The 20,704-nt window shown below is 33.6% G+C and overlaps 1 protein-coding gene across 1 annotated transcript; it reads left to right on the forward strand.

Moving 5' to 3' along the window:
- The first annotated feature begins 403 nt into the window (after nt 1–403).
- Nucleotides 404–2,054, forward strand: supt4h1 (SPT4 homolog, DSIF elongation factor subunit). Its single transcript, XM_079416219.1, has 5 exons — nt 404–592; nt 989–1,095; nt 1,369–1,424; nt 1,682–1,735; nt 1,825–2,054. The coding sequence occupies exons 1-5, from the start codon at nt 524–526 to the stop codon at nt 1,890–1,892; spliced, it is 354 nt and encodes a 117-aa protein (XP_079272345.1). The 5' UTR covers nt 404–523; the 3' UTR covers nt 1,893–2,054.
- Nucleotides 2,055–20,704: the final 18,650 nt, after the last annotated feature.

The following is a 20,704-nucleotide window of genomic DNA, read 5'->3' on the forward strand; positions in this document are numbered from 1 at the left end:
ACGTCATGGTATATTACAAACAAAAACATTTTAGTGCTAATAGGCGTTGGGGTTTATTCATTAGATTTCCATTCCATTATGAGACTCTTATTTTGCACAGTTCGTTTACATTTACCCTCTAAAATTGCTTTTGTTCGAAAAATATTTTGAACTGTCATGGAATATTTAGGGAAATAACCCATCATGGAATAAATAGACTTTGTGTTTCTATTAATGCGAATTATTAATTCCATTCCATCGTGAAACTCTTATTTTGCGTTCTTATTGGAATGGGGTTGGTAATGCAGCTCACTGGTCACAAACATATACCTACAGAATATTTGAATAAAAGTAACATTCCACTCAATTATATAATAAAAAATAAATAAATAATATTTCATAAGACGGTCGAGCGGCGCGCGGCAGTGACGTCATTAAGCGGCGCCGAGTGTGAGGTTCTGGTTAGCGACTCGTTGTTTCGAGGCATCTATAAAGATTTTTTTTTGGTGTTTAATTTCAAGTATCTTTTATCAAAGCAACAGGAATGTCTCTGGAGACTGTCCCGAAAGATCTGCGTCATTTGAGAGCGTGTCTGCTGTGCTCTCTTGTCAAGGTAAACAAGACTCGAATCAAAACCGATGCTTTCATTATTGATATATTTACATATTTCGATATTCAGAGCTGATTAATATCGCACAATATTACGTTGGCATACAACTCTATGGACAGGCTTTCTCTGTCGTATCACGATAATGTTTTTGGACATAGAAATACCATGTTATGAATATAACTGTGTGTGTGTGTGTGTGTGTGTGTGTGTGTGTGTGTTTAACATCATTCTACTTCTTAGTTAAACAATGTACATCATATTATTAGATGCAGTCGTAGGTATTACAGTAACAACCTTATAAAACAATAGAACAGTTTGTTTACTGTGGTAAATATTTGCAAGGGAATATACTTGTAAATCTATTTGACTGATATCATCTCTCCTCTTCTCTGATTTCAGACCATTGATCAGTTCGAGTACGACGGATGTGACAACTGTGAATCATATCTGCAGATGAAGGGCAATCGAGAGATGGTTTATGAATGCACAAGCTCTTCTTTTGATGGGTACGTAATGATATTTCTTACAGTTATAGAGAGAATTCACTCCAGAGTAAACCAGGTCATCATTTACTCTCCCTCGTGTTGTTTCTTGTCAGAGCTGTTCTTCACTCGTAAAAAGCACCATTACAGTAATCCATACAGCGTAGGAAAGAGAATTACACTGGTTTGCCAAGTTATGTGTGTCAAAACTCATAGACTGTCCATTTCTTTTAAAACACACACACATGTATGTTGGATTTTATTTGAGCTCTAATGTGTGATGTGTCTTCATTATAGGGTTATTGCTATGATGAGCCCAGAGGACAGTTGGGTGGCAAAATGGCAAAGAATCGGTGAGTATTTGAGTGCACTTTACCTGGGAGGTGTTCAGATGGAGTTACCTCACACATTTCTCCCTTTACATTTACTTATATAACACCTTTACACAATACAGAGAGTTTCAACGCCACTTCACATTAATAAACGGGAAAATAAGTGTGAATGTTTTTTCATCAGTTATGAAACGACGTCAAGTTCAGCTATAAAGCAGATTTCCAGAAGGCAATAGTGTCATTATTCAGCTCAGTAACAGCGTGCATGTCTTTCTCAGGTAACTTCAAGCCAGGAGTCTATGCAGTAACGGTAACGGGTCGGTTGCCTCCAGGTTAGTGGCTCAGCAGAATGGCTCTCTCATGACTGTAAGTGAAGGACGTTGTGTATTTTCGGAGGTTGATGTTGTGTTTTGTGTCTCAGGTGTGGTGCGAGAGCTGAAGAGCAGAGGCGTCATCTACAGATCCAGAGACACGGCTGTTAAAACATGAAAACATCCGTTTTTGGATCACGTTTGTAAAGCCTACAGTGTCTGTTATTTCATCTTATGATTTTCTTTTTTGGGGTATTTGGATGGTTTGATTATGGATAAATGATTGATTTGATTATTCCATGTAAATGATTTAAACATGAATAAATGTTTTATAAACAGCATTTAGTTTTCTGCTCAGCCTGTTTTTTATATGGCCAGTAGGGTTTCTACAGTTAAAAAGGTCTTATTTCACCCTTCCACAAATTAAGGCCTTTTTAAAATATATTAAATCAGAGCATAAAGTCTTAAATTCATAAAGTCATGGCATTAAATGTTGCATGTACTGCGAAAATGAATATCTTCCACAGTATTTCTGTTTGTTTACCGATACAAATATCTAAACATCCTTAAATCAAAATATATTACTTGTGAAAGAAAACAAAGATTTGAATTCTAGTGAGTTTATGCCTAAAACAAAAGCAAATATCTGTAAATTGAACTAAGATTTTAAGACTCCACTGGCAGATATTTGTTATTGGAATCATAAACGCTTCATTTTGATAAATTTCTCAATAAACACGACTTGTCAATTTGCTTTTCAAGCAAGTGTATCTTGATTTATGAATCTTTAGATATTTTCACTGGAAAATAAGACAAAGACTGATGAAGAACATCACTTTTTTTTCAGAAGTTACAGTAAACGTTATTTCCATATTCTAGTGTTTGGAAGCAGAATTATTCAAACCTTAAGCTGATGTTATTGTAAAATATAACATTTAGAGAACATATTGATATATTTTGTTCCCTAAATTCTCTTTACTTGGTCTTCTAAAGTCTTAAATGTATTTTTCTAAAACCAGCAGAAACCCTGTGTAATTGTGAGACGACACCATGAGAGAGCGCTGTTGCTACTCAAACTCCTGCTGACAAGAGTCTCATCACCAGAGCTCAGATTCATTATGGGGCTTACTAGGACTCATATTTTACTAGTGATCTAAACACCACACTAACCCACACTAAACTAATACTTGTAACTCATCCAAGCTGTTTATTCAACGGACATGATGTACTGTTTATTAGGAAAAGTGAACATTTTCTGGACTTGGAGGATGCAATAATACCTATTATACATTTGACTGAAATATTATACTACTGACATAGTATAACTTTCCTCCAAACACTGGATAATGTTTGTATTTTTTGGTATTAAAAATGTCCAGCCTGCAAAAAAAAAAAAAAGTTATGCTGCATTGTTACCAAATTTTGCATTCAATGGTTTTATCAACTTTTCTTTCAGGTATCACTGGTTGACAAAATATTGAATTGAAGATTTGATGATAATAGAGCATTATGAGACTTGACATGACAGGGAACATCAAATTAGGTAAAGGAATATGAGCACAGCACAGCAAGGGTTAAAGCAGATAAATGACTGAAATACTCCCCATGAACTGAGTAAATGTATGTGAACGAGATTAAGTAGATCTGAATAACTTTACTCTCATTATACAGACCGTTTCAAAGCATGCTGGGAAGTTCAGATTTCCCCATCTTTTCATGCAGTTGTTAATTGTGCCCAAAATTAAGAATATTGATATGGAATGAGTAATGACTTGAGTATAATTTCTCCATTTTCAAATTTTTAGATTGAAATGTAACAAAAATATTACGTATATCCCCTATAATAATAATAGATATATAAGAAAGATGTAATTATATAATATACACTGCCACTCAAAAGCTTGGGATCAGTAAGATGCTTTTTAAAGAAGTTCCATCTGCTCATCAAGGATGTATCTATTTGATCAAAAATACAGAAAAAACTGTTATTTTGTGAAATATTATTGTAATTTAAAACAACAGTATTTTATTTTAATATACTTTAAAATGTAATTTATTTCTGTGGTCAAAGCTGTATTTCAGCATCATTACTCCAGTCTTCAGTGTCACATGATCTTCAGGAATCATTCTAATATGCTGATTTATAATCAATGTTGTGCTGCTTCATATTTTGTGGGGGGACCTGTGATTTTTTTTTTTTAGGATTCTCTGATTAATAAAAAGTTGAAAAGAACAGCATTTATTAAAAAATAATAATAATTTGTGTTACAATATACAATGATATTCAAAAGTTTGGGGTCAGTAGATTTTTTTTTTTTTTTTTTTTTAAAGACTTTTATTCAGGAGGGATGTGTTAAATGAATAAAAAGTCATAGTAAAGACTTATATTGTTAGAAAAGATTTCTATTTTGAACAAATGCTGCTCTTTTTTTAACTTTGTATTCATCAAAGAATCAAAGAAAAAAGTATCACGTTCCAAAAGACGATATGAAGCAGCACAACAGTTGCAACGCTCATAATAAATCAGCATATTAATGATTTCTGAAGGATCATGTGACACTGAAGACTGGAGTAATGATGATGAAAATCCAGTGCTGCGTCACAGAAATAAATTCTATTTTAAAGTATATTCAAATAGGAAACCAATATTAGAAATTGCAATACGCTTTCACAATATTACTGTTTTTTCCTGTATTTTTGATTGAATAAATACAGCCTTGATGAGCAGAAGAGACTCCTTTAAAAAAACATAAAAAATTTTACTAATCCCAAACTTTTGAGCGGCAGTGTATATAATTTTAAACAGAATTAACTTTTGGATTTTTTTAGGCATTTATTTTGGCAGGTCCAACTGAAAAAAAAAAGATATTCAGAGACTTTAAGGTAGTATACTTATTTGTATATTTGCAGATGGGACATGAGTGCTTGTTTATTAATACATAAATGTATTGTTGTGTCTGTAGGAAATAGTCACGTAATGCAATAATGTGTCACACTGTTTATAATTTGCATCATAAACACTGCAACTAACCTTTGATGAATATGAGCTTTTAGAAAGTTTCTTTTTTTATATATCAATGTGGGAATCATGCCTGGTGGGCCTGAATTTTCCATGTTTGAAAAACACACTTTATATCTCCACCTCTGTCACGTTTCAGAGGGAAACATCACCTCCTTCACACGAGCAAACAACAGTTACTGACTGACTCACAAACCAGATCTCAGAGTCATTTCAGTCGTTTCACTGCACCAGCACGCTGTCTGAGAAATGCTGCACTCACAGACTTCTTACCACAAGTATTTTTCATGGTACATTTCATGATGTTACACGCACACACTTAAGAAATACTTCAAAATGTCTGAATGTTACTGCATCACAAAATATCAAACCAAGACAACATAAGCACACGGTTCAAACAAACCATTAATAAGAGAGGCGAAAACACAACTTCAGTGTTTGAGTGATATATTATATCTCTAATCTAGTGTGATTGCAGTAAACAAACATCACTGTACATGTGACACTAGAAGCAGACAAGAAGTGGTTTGTTTAAACTGAATAAAGCATTTTTAATTGGAGCTTCAGATGTTACATGCTTGAGACAGACAGCAGTTTGAAAGAGGACTAAATGTCATTTTGAACGTCACCTACTAAACATGAGGCATGAACCTCGGCTGTAGCTGGGCCTGAATGAATCATAGTAGTTCTACAAGTGATCGGGGTCTGTACAGGTTTGACACACAGTCACAGATCTGCGTCACTGTGCTTATCGTGATGTATGATCAAGGTCATTATGAAATGACATGCAAAGCTGAATCAGAAATTGCATTCGTTTTGAGAGTGATCTTACATATGTGCCTTATGATTACAGAGCTCATTTACATAGCTGTAGGTTTGAGTGTAAAAGATCTGTGTGATGGTCAACAGTTTCATCTATGTTAAATACATTCTAATATATAGAACTTAAATTCTAAATTATATACAAGATATTAGATATACACATACAATTTTATTTAGGTAGTGATATATATAGTCTAAAAATGCTGGGTTAAAAAATAACCCAAACTTAACCCAGCTGCTGGGTAACTATGGGACAGAACACACGCTGGGTTGAGCCATTTGACCCAACCAGTGGGTCAGGTTAACTGTGTTGCTGGGTTAAACATTACCTAAACATTGGGTTATTTGTTGTCTCATTGCCTTGCTACCTTTATATTTATCAATATTACCAATAATAATAAATAATCACAAATGAATGTGCAATTACACAACTCAAAAAAATGCAACTGTAAATATAAATTTATTTATTAAACTTTTTAAAATAATTTTTGAATGGGTGCTACTGTTACACATTACATCCAACCCCTACAGACACAGATCTATAGATCAGTTTCTTTAAAATAAAACTTTGTAAACTAGGTACTGTAGATTCCTATTCTTTGTCAACATTGCAGCATCATAACACTATGAAATTGATAATTGCCACATGAGAATCAGTCCAAACAAAGATACCTACAACTGACAAAACATTAAAACATTACAAGTGGCCAGAAAAAACTGTTGCCCTCAAATACTTCACACATGAAGACTCATGTCCATCAATATGATATAGTGCATGCTGGAGAAACTCCCAAGAAGGAATCAGAATCAGAATCAGAATGAGCTTTATTGGCCAGGTATGTTTACACATACGAGGAATTTGTTGTAGTGGCAGAAGCTCCACAGTACAACAGAAAGACAGCAACAGGACAGGACACAGATAATAAAAGAATAATATACAAATATACAAATAGGCAATGTACGAAGCAGTAAAAAAGGAAGGAAGATGTTAGTGTAGCTAACATCAAGCACAAAAAAGAACTTGGAAAAAGATTAACAGCCTCAAGCAACAAGTCCGTTTCAATGGCATGACCCGAAACAATGGTGAAGGTGTGGGATGTCATTGTCTCGTCACCAAGGCACAAAATGAGCAGGAATGCATCACCATGTTGGTTCCCCACCTGTTAATTACACGGCACTAAACCATCAGGGTTTTCCTGTGAACTGGGTCTGCTAAAGGTTGCTCAAACTAAATATTTATTACATTACTGATTTAGGTTTCTTTCTGCTTACTGGCACTTCTTGGTTGTCTACCTAAATTTCATCCAACCAACATGGCATCAATTATGGGGTATTTAAAGCCCCTATTATATATATATATATATATATATATATATATATATACAGTACTGTTCAAAAGTTTTAGGCCACTAGTATTTTAGCCAGCTAAAAAAAAATGGTTTTAAGTCAGTTATTTTGATCTTTTGCTGTAATGTGTCTATAGGAAATATCACTTTACATTTCCAAACATTAATTGTAATAATCCAGTGAGATTTTTGTCTGAAAACAGCCAGTGCTCCACACAGAGATCTGATCTGATCATCATCAGTCTGTCTGGAATGACATGAAGAAACAGAACAAACTGAGACTAAATCCAGAAGAACTGTGGCAATGTCTCCATGCTTCAAGAAACCTCCTGCAAAGCTCCTGAAAAACTATGCACAAGTGCATAAATGTAAAGGATGCTCACACCAAATGTTGAGTTAATTTAGTTAATAGAAGTTAATTTATAAAGAAAATCTATTTATGACTTTATTTTTGACAGCATCCTCATTTTACAGCATTTTTCACAAGTGTCTAAAACTTGTAACAGTACTGTAGCTTTGCAGGAAGGTTTCTTGAAGCATCTTGGAGACTTTGCCACAGTTCTTTTGGATTTAGTCTGTCTCAGTTTCTTCATGTCATTCCAGACAGACTGATGATGATCAGATCACATCTCTGTGTGGAGCACTAAAATCTCACTGGATTATTACAATTAATGGCAAAATTAATGTTTGGAAATGTAATATTTCCTACTGACACACTACAGCAAAAGATAGAAATAATTGACTTAAAACCATTTTTAACTGTTAAAAATACTAGTGGCCTAAAATGTTTGCACAGTACTGTGTATAGAGTAGAAAAAGTAAAAAAAAACTTACAGGTTGTACATCAAATGAATGACTTCAAGGATTCTGTGGTTGTGGGTCTGAAGACCTTTCCTCCGTTCTTGAATATTGATTGGGGAAGCAGAGTGGGCAGGACTTTGAAAGCACTCTCCCTTTAGCATCTAAACCATAAGAATAATACAGTATAAGCTGTGAAACTGATCTCACAATCAAAATGACACATTGAAACACTTTTCCTTTGAAAATGTCTTTATTCCTTTAAATAGCTTGGATCAGATTGGATCAGAAACAAATGACACAGGCAGACTATGTACTTTCTGTAAAAGAAACCATAAAATAAAAATTACTTCTTACCATGCCAAGTTTTTCTAGAAGCCTGGGGAAGTCCTTCAAGATTTCTGGGATGCTTGTAACTTAGACCCATTGCTGCAAATCCACCCTTTCTCAAATATTTTTGGGAGGCAAAACAGATTCTGTAAAATAAGGATGAAAAACTGGGTTAAAAGCTAGCAAAACCATACAGTATGGCAGCCTGGAAATCCAGTGATCTGCCTATTATTCATCAATCTCAAATACAAATGATTATTTCTAACAGTAACATATAAAGAACACTTTACATGACCTCTCTAACTTACTGTTAACCTGGATAAACCTCTTGTGTCCTGATTAAAGCAACACAAGCATTCACTAAAAGGACCTCATACACCAGGAGAGATCAAGTCTAACTTTACATACTGTAGCTAAGACATTACATTTAAGTAACAATATTTAAGAATAATATTACATACCAGTAATATCGTGGTTAAAGGGTAGCTAATGCAGCTAACGTTACCTGAGGAAAAAAGAGCACGAAAATAAGTAATTGTTGGATTCGGCACGTCGCAGACTTGGAAAAAAAGACCTTAAAAGATCAATTTTAGTACAAAATAATAATAATGACGACAAATTACAAAGCCATAAAGAAACCTTACACAGACAGTAAGTTAACTGAACTTACCCCTATATTTCTGACCTAACCATAGTTCCTTTTCCATGAGGCCTTAAAATAAGTATAACTTTGCACGCACACACAATTAACCCAACAATGTGTTTACAGAAATAACCCAGCACTTTTAAGAGTGTATACACACACACACACACACACACACACACATATATATACAGTCAGGTCCATAAATATTGGGACATCGACACAATTCTAACATTTTTGGCTCTATACACCAGCACAATGGATTTCAAATGAAACAAACAAGATGTGCTTTAACTGCAGACTGTCAGCTTTAATTTGAGGGTATTTACATCCAAATCAGGTGAACGGTGTAGGAATTACAACAGTTTGCATATGTGCCTCCCACTTGTTAAGGGACCAAAAGTAATGAAATAACACAGACAGAAATAACGTCAGTGCTATGAAGAGAAATGACAGACTGAAATAATGCAAAACAAATAAATAAATTAATTAATTAATTAAAACCAAATATCATTACAGAAACTTCAAATCAATGTTGTGGGTTCTTTAAAACACTCAAGCAAATGCTTTTCAAAAGAACTAGTTGAAAATTATTTGTAGAATTTATGAAGATTCTTATATTAGAAACACTTTTGGATTTTAAGATCTCGTTTAGATTTGGGCGCGAAAGCAGGTGATCTCGTCTCCCCTCCTCAGTTTTGAATTCTGTGGGGTTTAACCACAGATACATAACAGCGGCTCACTATGTAGGCTGTATTTGTGCACTTCAAAGTGTTTCATGTTTGCAACTGAGTTTACACACCCTAAAACATGGTGCAAAAACACACCCACTCAGTAACAGATCCAGTTCAAAACCAGCAGTCAGCATACGACCAAAAACCATTTACATACAGCTCATGTATAAAATCCTAATTATGCTGACTGAATTCTGGCTTAAATATAATTATATAATGCATTTGCATGCTCTTTATTTCTTATGTTTAATTTGTGGGCACATAAAATCTACTTATGAGCTACTAGAACTTATCATTTAAAAGCTAACTGAAACTAGCTCAAGCATGAAATACCTCATGACACACTAAAATGAGTTTAAAAAAAACAAAGCTGAGTTTGTAAGCTTGATTGATAATCAAATGAAAGAGATTTGAAGCTCAGATCCACATCAGCTTCCTGTTTCGAGATCAACCGTTGAGTCTCATGAGTCTGGTCAAACTCAGATTGGCCTGATTAAAAGCACGACTCACTTTCTACTGTACAAAAACTACCAAAACCTTCACGGGTGTTTAAATATTTAACCCTCAGAGCTGTTCAGTCATGTTTTCTTAACTTCACCGGAATGTTAGGAAACCTGGTAAAGGTTTTGACACTTGCTATATGAACACAAAAATAATGGACATATTAAAAAAATGTCACTTTAAGTTTATAAAAAAAGTCACACTTGTACTCCTTGCGGTCTAAAATGACCACATTGAAAATGAATGGTAACAAATTTCATCTAGTGGATCCTTATGGTACAGCGCCCAAACAAAATAAGACTTTTTTTGTAATATCCACTTCAAATTTGGAGCACAACTTGTTTAGATTTATGTTTTTGATTTTCATGCAGTTTTAGAGTAAAATGTTTTGAATACATTCAATTCAAGTTTATTTGTATAGCGCTTTTCACGATGCAAATCATTGCAATGCAGCTTTACAGAAAACTCAAGTTTCTACATTATATTTAGTAATAGCTTATCAGTGGTGACTATGTTAAGTTGATGTCCATACGGCAGAAATGTACGGTAAAAATCCAGCAGTTAATTAATGTCATGTAATCAAACAGACGGTGAACTCTATTAACAGCAATGATTATGTTGCGATCAAACTTGGTAGTTTTGTATGTTGTCTGACAGACAAAATACATATTTCATAAAAAACAATTAATAAGTAGCACTGTGAGAGGGACATTCTAAAATGCTTAATGTGGCTTAGTGCATTAAAACAGTGTTTTTAAAAGACCAAACAGTAAACACATTAATAATTGCTGTGCATTAACGCAGACCATTAGGCTATTTTTTTCAGTTTAACAAGTTAAAAATATTTAACGCAATTAATGCAGGGGCGGAGCTAGGGTTTGCCACCCCACTCACAACTGCTGTTTTGGCCTCTTTTTATTCTTGACAAGAATTGCATTTATTTAGATGTAGAATGTCTTTATATCCACTTCAGACGCACACTTCAGTAGCCTGTATCATTTCATATCAAAGCGCAAAAGAAACTATGAGCATGCAATGTCGTAGTTATGTCATGAAGTTACCAAAAGGGCAATTAAAGCTGCTTTAAAACTGTGCATGCATATTGTTATATATGAGTTATTTAAGAACATGTTTCTGAAATGGTTTTCAAAACTGTCCTGGAGCAGCCCAGCACTGTCTTCCTCAAAAATACACAAACTCGATTCAACTCAAGACTTTAAGACCTGAAGTGGGTCAGAAAATGTAAAGGGAGTTGAGAGAAAATATGATGTGTGTCAGATCTGCGTCATCAGTGGCAGCTCTTAAAGAAATAGCAGGGAAATAACCTAATAACCAGCTGCTGTGATGCCTGTTCATTAAAGAACAAACGAAAAAAGAGGAAATGAATAACTTTTGTAGCTTTAAGGATACATCTATATTTGATTTAGAATTTAGTGTTTGATCAATATATTCAATTTCTGCATATTTACTACTTGCTGAAGAGCAGGTAGCATGAAATGTGAAATTATACTGGGTTGAAGATGGTTTAAAGTTCACTTAAATTACTAGTATTTTTTTTTTCAAGTTAATAATAAATGTTAAAATCGATAGCTCTCAGTTATACTGTAATGCTAAATGGCTATAGTCAATGCTTAAATATTAGGGGGAAAAACTGTTTTATAGAGACATCAGTAGTGTTGGTATCAGTGATACTGGCCTTCGGTCATAAAAAAAAGATGCCATTATACAAATATTAAAATACTGTCTTTCTTTGTACATTACTTTGAAGATTGAATGTGAAATTATTGCAATATAAAAGTATATTTTAAAACTTTAATGTTAAGTGGTATTAAAAAAAAAAAACATGCAATTAATTAGTTATTTTTTAAATTGATTGACAGCACTAATTAATAATAAAGTATACTATACTAGTCTCGCGTAGATTAACGGCTGAAGGTCTGGAATCCATGGCAGCTTTCATTGGCCAAGCCCCGCCCACCGACATGTCAAACAACCAGTCACAGTTCGTTTAGTTCATCGTCACGTTTCGGGGCATGGAAATCTCGCCGCAATAACAGACCGGTGTGTAAAACTCTCATATGCCGCAAACTTTAAATATTTCACATACTTTTGAAAATTCAGCGTTTAGTTGATCCTGATAAGCGAACGTTGCCTTTCTACTTTTGTGAGGGGGTTTGGCGTCACGGTATCTTTGTTTCCAGGCAGAACGTTAAAGAACGTGACACACACGTCTCCAGGAAATCCAACCAATCCAATGACGACTTCGAAACTCCTGAAGTGTTTCCACTTTTGTGTGCCATATGCATCAGATGTTCAGCCAGCGGACCGTGGGTGTGACGTCTGAGGCTGAGAATAAGAACACAATGCATTTAATTATGCATTAAGCATTTTCCTCCCACAGAAAGTTTAACATGGCTTAATGCGTTAAGAAAGTGTTTCTAAATGACCAAACTCAGTAAACACATTATTAATAAATCATACTATGCACAGACAAGCATATGAGCCCAGAATAATAACGCAACGCGTTTAATTACGCATTTTGTGTGTTATGTGTTAACTGAGTTTGGTCCTTAAAAACACAGTTTTAATACATCAAGCCTTGTTAAGCATTTTTCACATTAAGCGTTTTAGAATATCCCCTGTGAGATCCTGTGTGAAGCGCTTGAATTCAGCAAAGAGCACAAATGTGTCTCAGTGATTAGTAATGACTAGTTTAAAGCTAGGCGAACAGCGCTGACAAACAGGAGAAATGATACAGTCAGATAGCTTTTCAATCTACAAATCGCCATCATTTACCATGGATTTACTGTAGTAACTGCACCATGTTTTTGAGGCAGAAATGTGGGATATTCATATTATATTATTAATGTAAGCATAAATTAGTAATGGAATATACAGTATTTTGTGTTTGTGCATTAATACTAAATTTATTTACATTACTGTTTTTCAAACAAATTCCTAGAAACCATACAGATACATGGTTTTAAGGCTTTAACTGTAACTATTTTAATAAAACTCAAACAGCCAGAATAATTAAATTCAACCACATAAAAATGAGGCTGTTACAATTTTTACAGATTGTACTGTTTTTGATAATGAACATACATTTACATCTGCATCCTAACTCAAGCTACTACTGTCAAATGTGCATTTCTAAGAGACAAAAAATTAATTTTGTTATTATTGCAGCCTGCACTGCAAACTGTGCTGAAGATTCACATCATCAAAGTCAGGCAACACAAACCTGTTTCATGATTTGAAACGATATCACTCATTAGAACATGCAGAAAATAAGAAATTAAATTAAGCTATTTTTTTATTAAGATTGTTAAGGGAAAATGACAGTAAAAAGCAGTTTAAAACCACAATTTTGCGGTCTGGGTTCTACAACTTTTAACTTGAAAGAAATTATCGATTATCGATATCGACTGATATGAAAAATCATATTGTAATCATTTTTTTTGGCCATATCACGCAGCCCTATGTGACATCAGTTATTTTAGTTTTCTTTGCGCACAAAAAGTATTCTTGTAGCTTCGTAAAATTACTGTTGAGCCCCTGATGTCACATGGACAATTTTATCGATGTCCTTACTGTATTTCTGGACCTGGGAACATTTCAGTTGCATTGTTCTCTATAGAGGGTCAGAAAGCTCTTGAATTTCATCAAAAATATCTTAATTTGTGGTCCGAGGATAAACAAAGGTCTTACGGGGTTGGAACAAAACGATGGTGTGAGTAATTAATGACAGAATGTTCATTTTTGCATGAACTAACCCTTAAAGTCTGTGCTCCAAAGTATTCAAGATGTATGACAGTTTAATTGGGAGATTTCATTTACAGGTTGATGCTTAAAAAGGAAGGACCAGGTTAAAAATAGATCATAACTATTTCATAAATATAATTTAGTAACATTAAATCCCCTAAAATTATTAAATAAAAAAAAACATTATCAAACAAAAATATAGTGCATTAATTTAATTGAAATAAAAAACAATCGAAAATTTTTTTACCTCCATGTGAGCGCTATATTGATCTCTACATTGAAAGAAATGTGGTGTAGGATTCACTTTGAAACAATTGACTCAGAATGTGCTAGTAAATTTCACAAAATATACAAATAAAAGGCAAGTAACATTGAATTTAATGTGGAATTCTAAATGTTCTTATAATAATCTGTTATACTTCAAAAAAGTCATTTTTTGTGTGTGTAGTGATCCCAGCTTGTCAATAAGGATTGTGTTTTGTAATGAACAGAATCTTTAATCCATCAATAGATAAAATTACAGTCTGAATCACTCCACACTAAAACATCACATATCAAGCAAATCAGACCACATTATTAATCATATTACGTTACATCATATCCTCTGGTGAGAGGGGGGAAACACACACACACACAGTTGGTCAGCAGCAGGATCTCTGAGTGTTTCAGTCACACAATCTGCAGATTAAAGTCAGAATGACGGCTTTCCTTCGTGTGTGACCTCATCATGACACGTCTGCCAGAGCAGCCGCTATTGGCCAGTTCCTTCTATGGCCATATTTGGAGACATGTGCACTAGTGAGTGCACATGAATGATTTAATGAATGTGAGATAACAAAAGTCATCTCTCAGTGTGGGTTGTCTGAGTGATTTCTGCATGAAAAAAAAAAATCTTTAATGTGCATCTTGTTTTGTGCTCCAGCAGGTGAAAACAGTGCATCTGATCACTTAGCAAAGTAACAGCTCACTTGCAAGACGCTTGTAAATTATTTAGTAAAATTCAGGCTAAAAAAACAAGACACATGCAAATTATTTTGTAATATTAAATGGTTTTATAATATTCACGCTAAAAAAAGACATGCAATTTATTTTGTCATATTAAATGGTTTCGTAATATACAGGCTAAAAAAGACAAGACTTGCAACTGATTTTGTAATATTAAATTATTTTGCAATGTTCTGGTTAAAAAAATCAAGACACTTGCGAATTATTTTGTATTATTAAATGATTTTGTAATATTCAGGCTATTCATTTGAATAATTCTTAGATATGATGATATTTGTCTGTAAATTTTCTGTAAAGCTGCTGTGAAACAGAAAAAGGGTGCCATGCATTTATAACAACTTGACTGATCTTTGCTTTAGTAAACACCACTAATGAATATTTTTAAAGCGTTAATAGACCTTCTCTCTCTCTCTCTCTCTCTCACGCACACAGCGGCTCAGAGTCATATTTTAAAACCAGAGGAAGTATAATAATAAAAAAAAATAAAAAAAGTGACGCCATCAGTTTGCAAAACACTGGTCAGCGGTCAGTCTTGAGGACAGTTAAGACTAATGAAGAGAACAAAGACACTCAGGAGGAGAGCAGGGAGGGGAAGCTGGTGCCAAACCAGATAAGGTCTATCAGTCTGGACAGAACAGCCTCGTCGCCAGCCAATCAGCTTCCAGCACAAGCACAGGTCACTTCCTGTTCAGACTGATCATACGTTAACCTGTTACATGAGCAACCACAGGTGTGAGAATCACGTTAACTATCAACATAACCACAAACACAATACTGTCTGCAATAAATATATAGATTTAACATTTCAAACCCAACTGTGTTTGTGCTTTACAATACTTCATTTATATATATAGAAGAATGTGTAACTTAAGCGAATGCATCTAAACAGGCAGCTGTATGCATTAAAATCAACACGCAACTCATTTTGCTCCCATAATGGGATGCATTTTAGAGGGTAAATGGCTGTTCAGCAAGAAAAAATATTATTTTATCCATCTGGAATTAAATGGATCACGAATAGTTAACTGGCATTAAAGGACTGTTTAAAGTTTACATTAAACAGTGAATAATTAGCTGAGTATTGGTTAACACTAAACAAAACTGTTTTAAAAATGGAGAGAAGCATTTATTCTTCATAATAATTTGCACTAAAGGGATTTAATTTTATATTGACACTGAAACACCTAAAAACAGAATCAAGTTTGAGCTATTTTTAATTGCTGTAGGTGATATTCTGCTTCTATATGGACTCACTCCAGGAAGAGTAAAAGAGCACAAAAGCCACCGTCTGTTACACAATTACACTTCAGAGAAAGTGGCAACAGACAAAGTCTCACTCTCCTCGCACTCAGTTGTGTTTTCCTCTTTCTCAGCTAAAAGACAAAATAGCTGCTTCTCAGAGCATCTTTCATCAGTCTATTTAGGATCATGATTGTCTTGCTGACCTGCATGCTGTGTGTGTCTAAATATGAAAGTGCATATTTTATCGTGACCGATTTTAAATTGCATACACTCCTTTTTGTGTTTCTCATTAGCCATTTTCTGCCTAGTAAAATTCTATTAAACATGACTAGGTAAACTTCCATTTTCAAAGTCTAGTGATATTTGGGTTAATACAGCTACCTAAAACTAAAAACATCTGTTGTCATTTTAAATAAAATAAACATTATTAAACCGCAATGAAATATAAAATTATTTTATTTATTCTAGCTAAAACTAATAAATAAAACATATTAAAATAAATGTACTGTATATAAATTAAAATAATGTATTAAATATAAACTGAAATAAAATATAAAAAATTACTTTAGCTATCTCAGCTAAAATAAATGAAATAAAATACACATTTTATTAAAAATAAATTCTTAAAACTATACAGACATAAACTAATAAAAATGAGAAAATAACAACAAAATTACAAAAAATGTAATCAGTCTTGAATATTCAGAAAAAAGAAACTTAAATTGAACTTAAAAGAAAATTTAAACATATTTAAACTTAGGCCTATTAACAGCATTGTTTTGTACCGTTTCAAATTAATATTTTTTATATTTACTTTTAACATAAAAATATCTTAATATTTAATATACATCCAAATATCTAATCTTAAAACAGTATTAATATATATTGAATATTAAATATGTATTTTTTTGTAACATTACATTCTCAACACTTTTTCCTCTTTTAAAAGACAAAGGCATTGAAACTGGCGGGTAAATGTGTCATAGCGAAACAAAACGAGACGAGAGTCAACTTCAGATCACATCTCTCTCACCACACCTTTTTCCACTCTGCTTTTTATAATTGTTGAAAAAACCATGCGGCTCTGACCTCAAACACACACACACTTAAAAAAAAATCCCCGGCTCGGCTCTGGCTGTGTCAGGTTGTCATGGTTGCAAACAGACTTTGAAAGGCTGGTCTGATAATGTGAGCTGGGGAACTGAAACCCGGCCGGTGTTCCCTGTATGAAAATAAATGCTCAGGCCTTCAAACCCGAGCTATATCTGATGCCCTTGTTCAGATACAAAGGAGAAAGAGAAGACCGATGTGCTTTATGCTGATTTAAACCTGCAGCATCATGTGCATGTCAATACATTTACATGTATGCATTTAGCAGACGCTTTTATCCAAAGCGACTTACATTGCATTCAAGTTACAGTTTTTACATTTTATCAGCTCTTGCTTTCCCTGGGAATCGAACCCATGACCTTGGCGTTGCTAGCGCCATGCTCTACTATTTGAGCTACAGGAAAGCTATAACCACTAAAGCGACAGAGCAGGCCTTCTTAAAACCACAATGTTCCAATGATCTGGGTTAAAAATCACATTCGGACATTATGCATCTCTCAGTATATTCTCATTAATTGAATGCTCCTCTTCAACCACAACTGTAAGACTTGTGTGCACGCATACAATCATCAAAATACATATGACAGCAACATGCTGTTATTAAACGCTTTGTAAAATAAATGAGAGACTACATGCAACTGCTCATCAGACTCAGGCATGCATGCACAGTTGCTTGCAGGTGTTGCACACAGGAAATAACACGCTTGAGTCGCTTTACGGCTCCTTCCTGTGCCTGATCACATCAGATCTGCCTTTCTCCTCTTTTAGTCAACTTTACTTCATTTTAGCACGTTTTCAGAACTAATAACCCGGCTGTTCCACTAATAAAATGAGCGTACTGATCTGGAGTCTGCTTTGAATGCGATCCTGGTCAGTCAGACACAAACTTCTCCAGCACACTTTCCTCACACTAATTTTGCACCGGCTGATAATTCACTTCCCTCTGATGGGGACTGAAGAGACACGCTTTGGCGTTTCCCCTCGTGTTGCAACTGTTAAGCAATGGGAGAACAAACCAAAAGAGCTCAGGAGAACAGAAAGCATGATAAGGCTGAACGTTGACCGGGAAATAGTCATCTAGCATATTTCTGTTCATTTCAACCATTTTCCATGAACGTTTGGTGCCCCAATTTTAAATATTTGATTACATCCTTAAGACGAATCGCTTGTATTTTAAGATGAATCGTTTGTATGTTAAGATGAATCATTTGTATTTGAGATGAATCACTTGTATTTTATGATGAATTGCATGCATTTTAAGATAAATCGCTTGTATTTTAAGTTAAATCACTTCTATTTAACGATATATCACTTGTACTTTAAGATGAATCACTTTTTCTTTATTCAAAATTCAAAATGAATCATTTTTATTTAGAGATGACTCATTTGTATTTAATCACGAATAACTTGTATTTTAAAATGAATCGCTTGTATTATAAGATGAATTGCTTGTATTTTAAGATTAATCGCTTGTATTTAAAGATGAATCGTTTCTATTCAAAATTCAAAATGAATCATTTGTATTTAGAGATTCTTGTATTTAAACATGAATAACTTGTATTTTAAGATGAATCGCTTGTATTTTAAAATGCATCGCTTGAATGTAAGATGAATCATCTGTATGTGAAGATGAATCACTTGTATTTGAGATGAATCACTTGTATTTTATGATGAATTGCTTGTATTTTAATATAAATTGCTTGTATTTTAAGTTAAATCACTTCTGTATATATCACTTGTACTTTAAGATGAATCATTTTTATTTAGAGATGACTCATTTGTATTTAAACACGAATAATTTTTTAAGATGAATCACTTGTATTTTAAGATGCATCGCTTGTATTTTATGATGAATCGATTGTATTTTAAGAGGAATTGCTTGAATTTTAAGATGCATCGCTTGTATTTTAAGATGAATTGCTTGTATTTTATGATGAATTGCTTGTATTTTAATATAAATTGTTTGTATTTTAAGTTAAATCACTTCTGTATATATCACTTGTACTTTAAGATGAATAATTTTTATTTAGAGATGACTCATTTGTATTTAAACACGAATAACTTTAAGTAAAAAAGTCGTGACGTATTGTCAAGTATGGTGACCCATACTCGAAATTGGTGCTCTGCGTTTAACCCATCCAAGTGCACACACACAGCAGTGAGTAGTGAACAACCACACACACACACACACACACACACACCGTGAACACACACCCGGAGCAGTGGGCAGCCATGCTGCAGCGCCCGGGGAGCAATTGGGGGTTCGGTGCCTTGCTCAAGGGCACCTCAGTCGTGGTATTGAGGGTGGAGAGAGCGCTGGACATTCCCTCCCCCCACCTACAATTCCTGCCGGCCGGGGGCTCGAACTCGCAACCTTTCGATTACTAGTCCGACTCTCTAACCATTAGGCCACGACTTCACTTTAAGATGAATCACTTGTATTTTAAGATGCATCGCTTGTATTTTATGATGAATCGCTTGTATTTTAAGATGAATCGCTTGAATTTTAAGATGCATCGCTTGTATTTTATGATGAATCGCTTGTATTTTAAGATGCATCGCTTGTATTTTATGATGAATCGCTTGTATTTTAAGATGAATCGTTTGTATGTTAAGATGAATCACTTGTATTTTATGATGAATTGCATGCATTTTAAGATAAATCGCTTGTATTTTAAGTTAAATCACTTCTATTTAACGATATATCACTTGTACTTTAAGATGAATCACTTTTTCTTTATTCAAAATGAATCATTTTTATTTAGAGAGGACTCATTTGTATTTAATCACGAATAACTTGTATTTTAAAATGAATCGCTTGTATTATAAGATGAATTGCTTGTATTTTAAGATTAATCGCTTGTATTTAAAGATTAATAATTTCTATTCAAAATTCAAAATGAATCATTTGTATTTAGAGATTCTTGTATTTAAACATGAATAATTTGTATTTTAAGATGAATCACTTGTATTTTAAAATGCATCGCTTGTATGTAAGATGAATCATCTGTATGTGAAGATGAATCACTTGTATTTGAAGATGAATCATTTGTATTTGAAGATGAATCATTTGTATTTGATGAATCACTTGTATTTGAGATGAATCACTTGTATTTTATGATGAATTGCTTGTATTTTAATATAAATTGCTTGTATTTTAAGTTAAATCACTTCTGTATATATCACTTGTACTTTAAGATGAATCATTTTTATTTAGAGATGACTCATTTGTATTTAAACACGAATTACTTGTATTTTAAAACGCATTGCTTGTATTTTAAGATGAATCACTTGTATTTTATGATGAATCGATTGTATTTTATGATGAATTGCTTGTATTTTAATATAAATTGCTTGTATTTTAAGTTAAATCACTTCTGTATATATCACTTGTACTTTAAGATGAATCATTTTTATTTAGAGATGACTCATTTGTATTTAAACACGAATAACTTTAAGATGAATCGCTTGTATTTTAAGATGCATCGCTTGTATTTTATGATGAATCGCTTGTATTTTAAGATGAATTGCTTGAATTTTAAGATGCATCGCTTGTATTTTAAGATGAATCGCTTGTAGTTTATGATGAATTGCTTGTATTTTAATATAAATTGCTTGTATTTTAAGTTAAATCACTTCTGTATATATCACTTGTACTTTAAGATGAATCATTTT

The sequence above is a fragment of the Barbus barbus genome, assembly GCF_936440315.1.
Source record: "Barbus barbus genome assembly, chromosome: 5".
Lineage (NCBI taxonomy): Eukaryota > Metazoa > Chordata > Actinopteri > Cypriniformes > Cyprinidae > Barbus > Barbus barbus.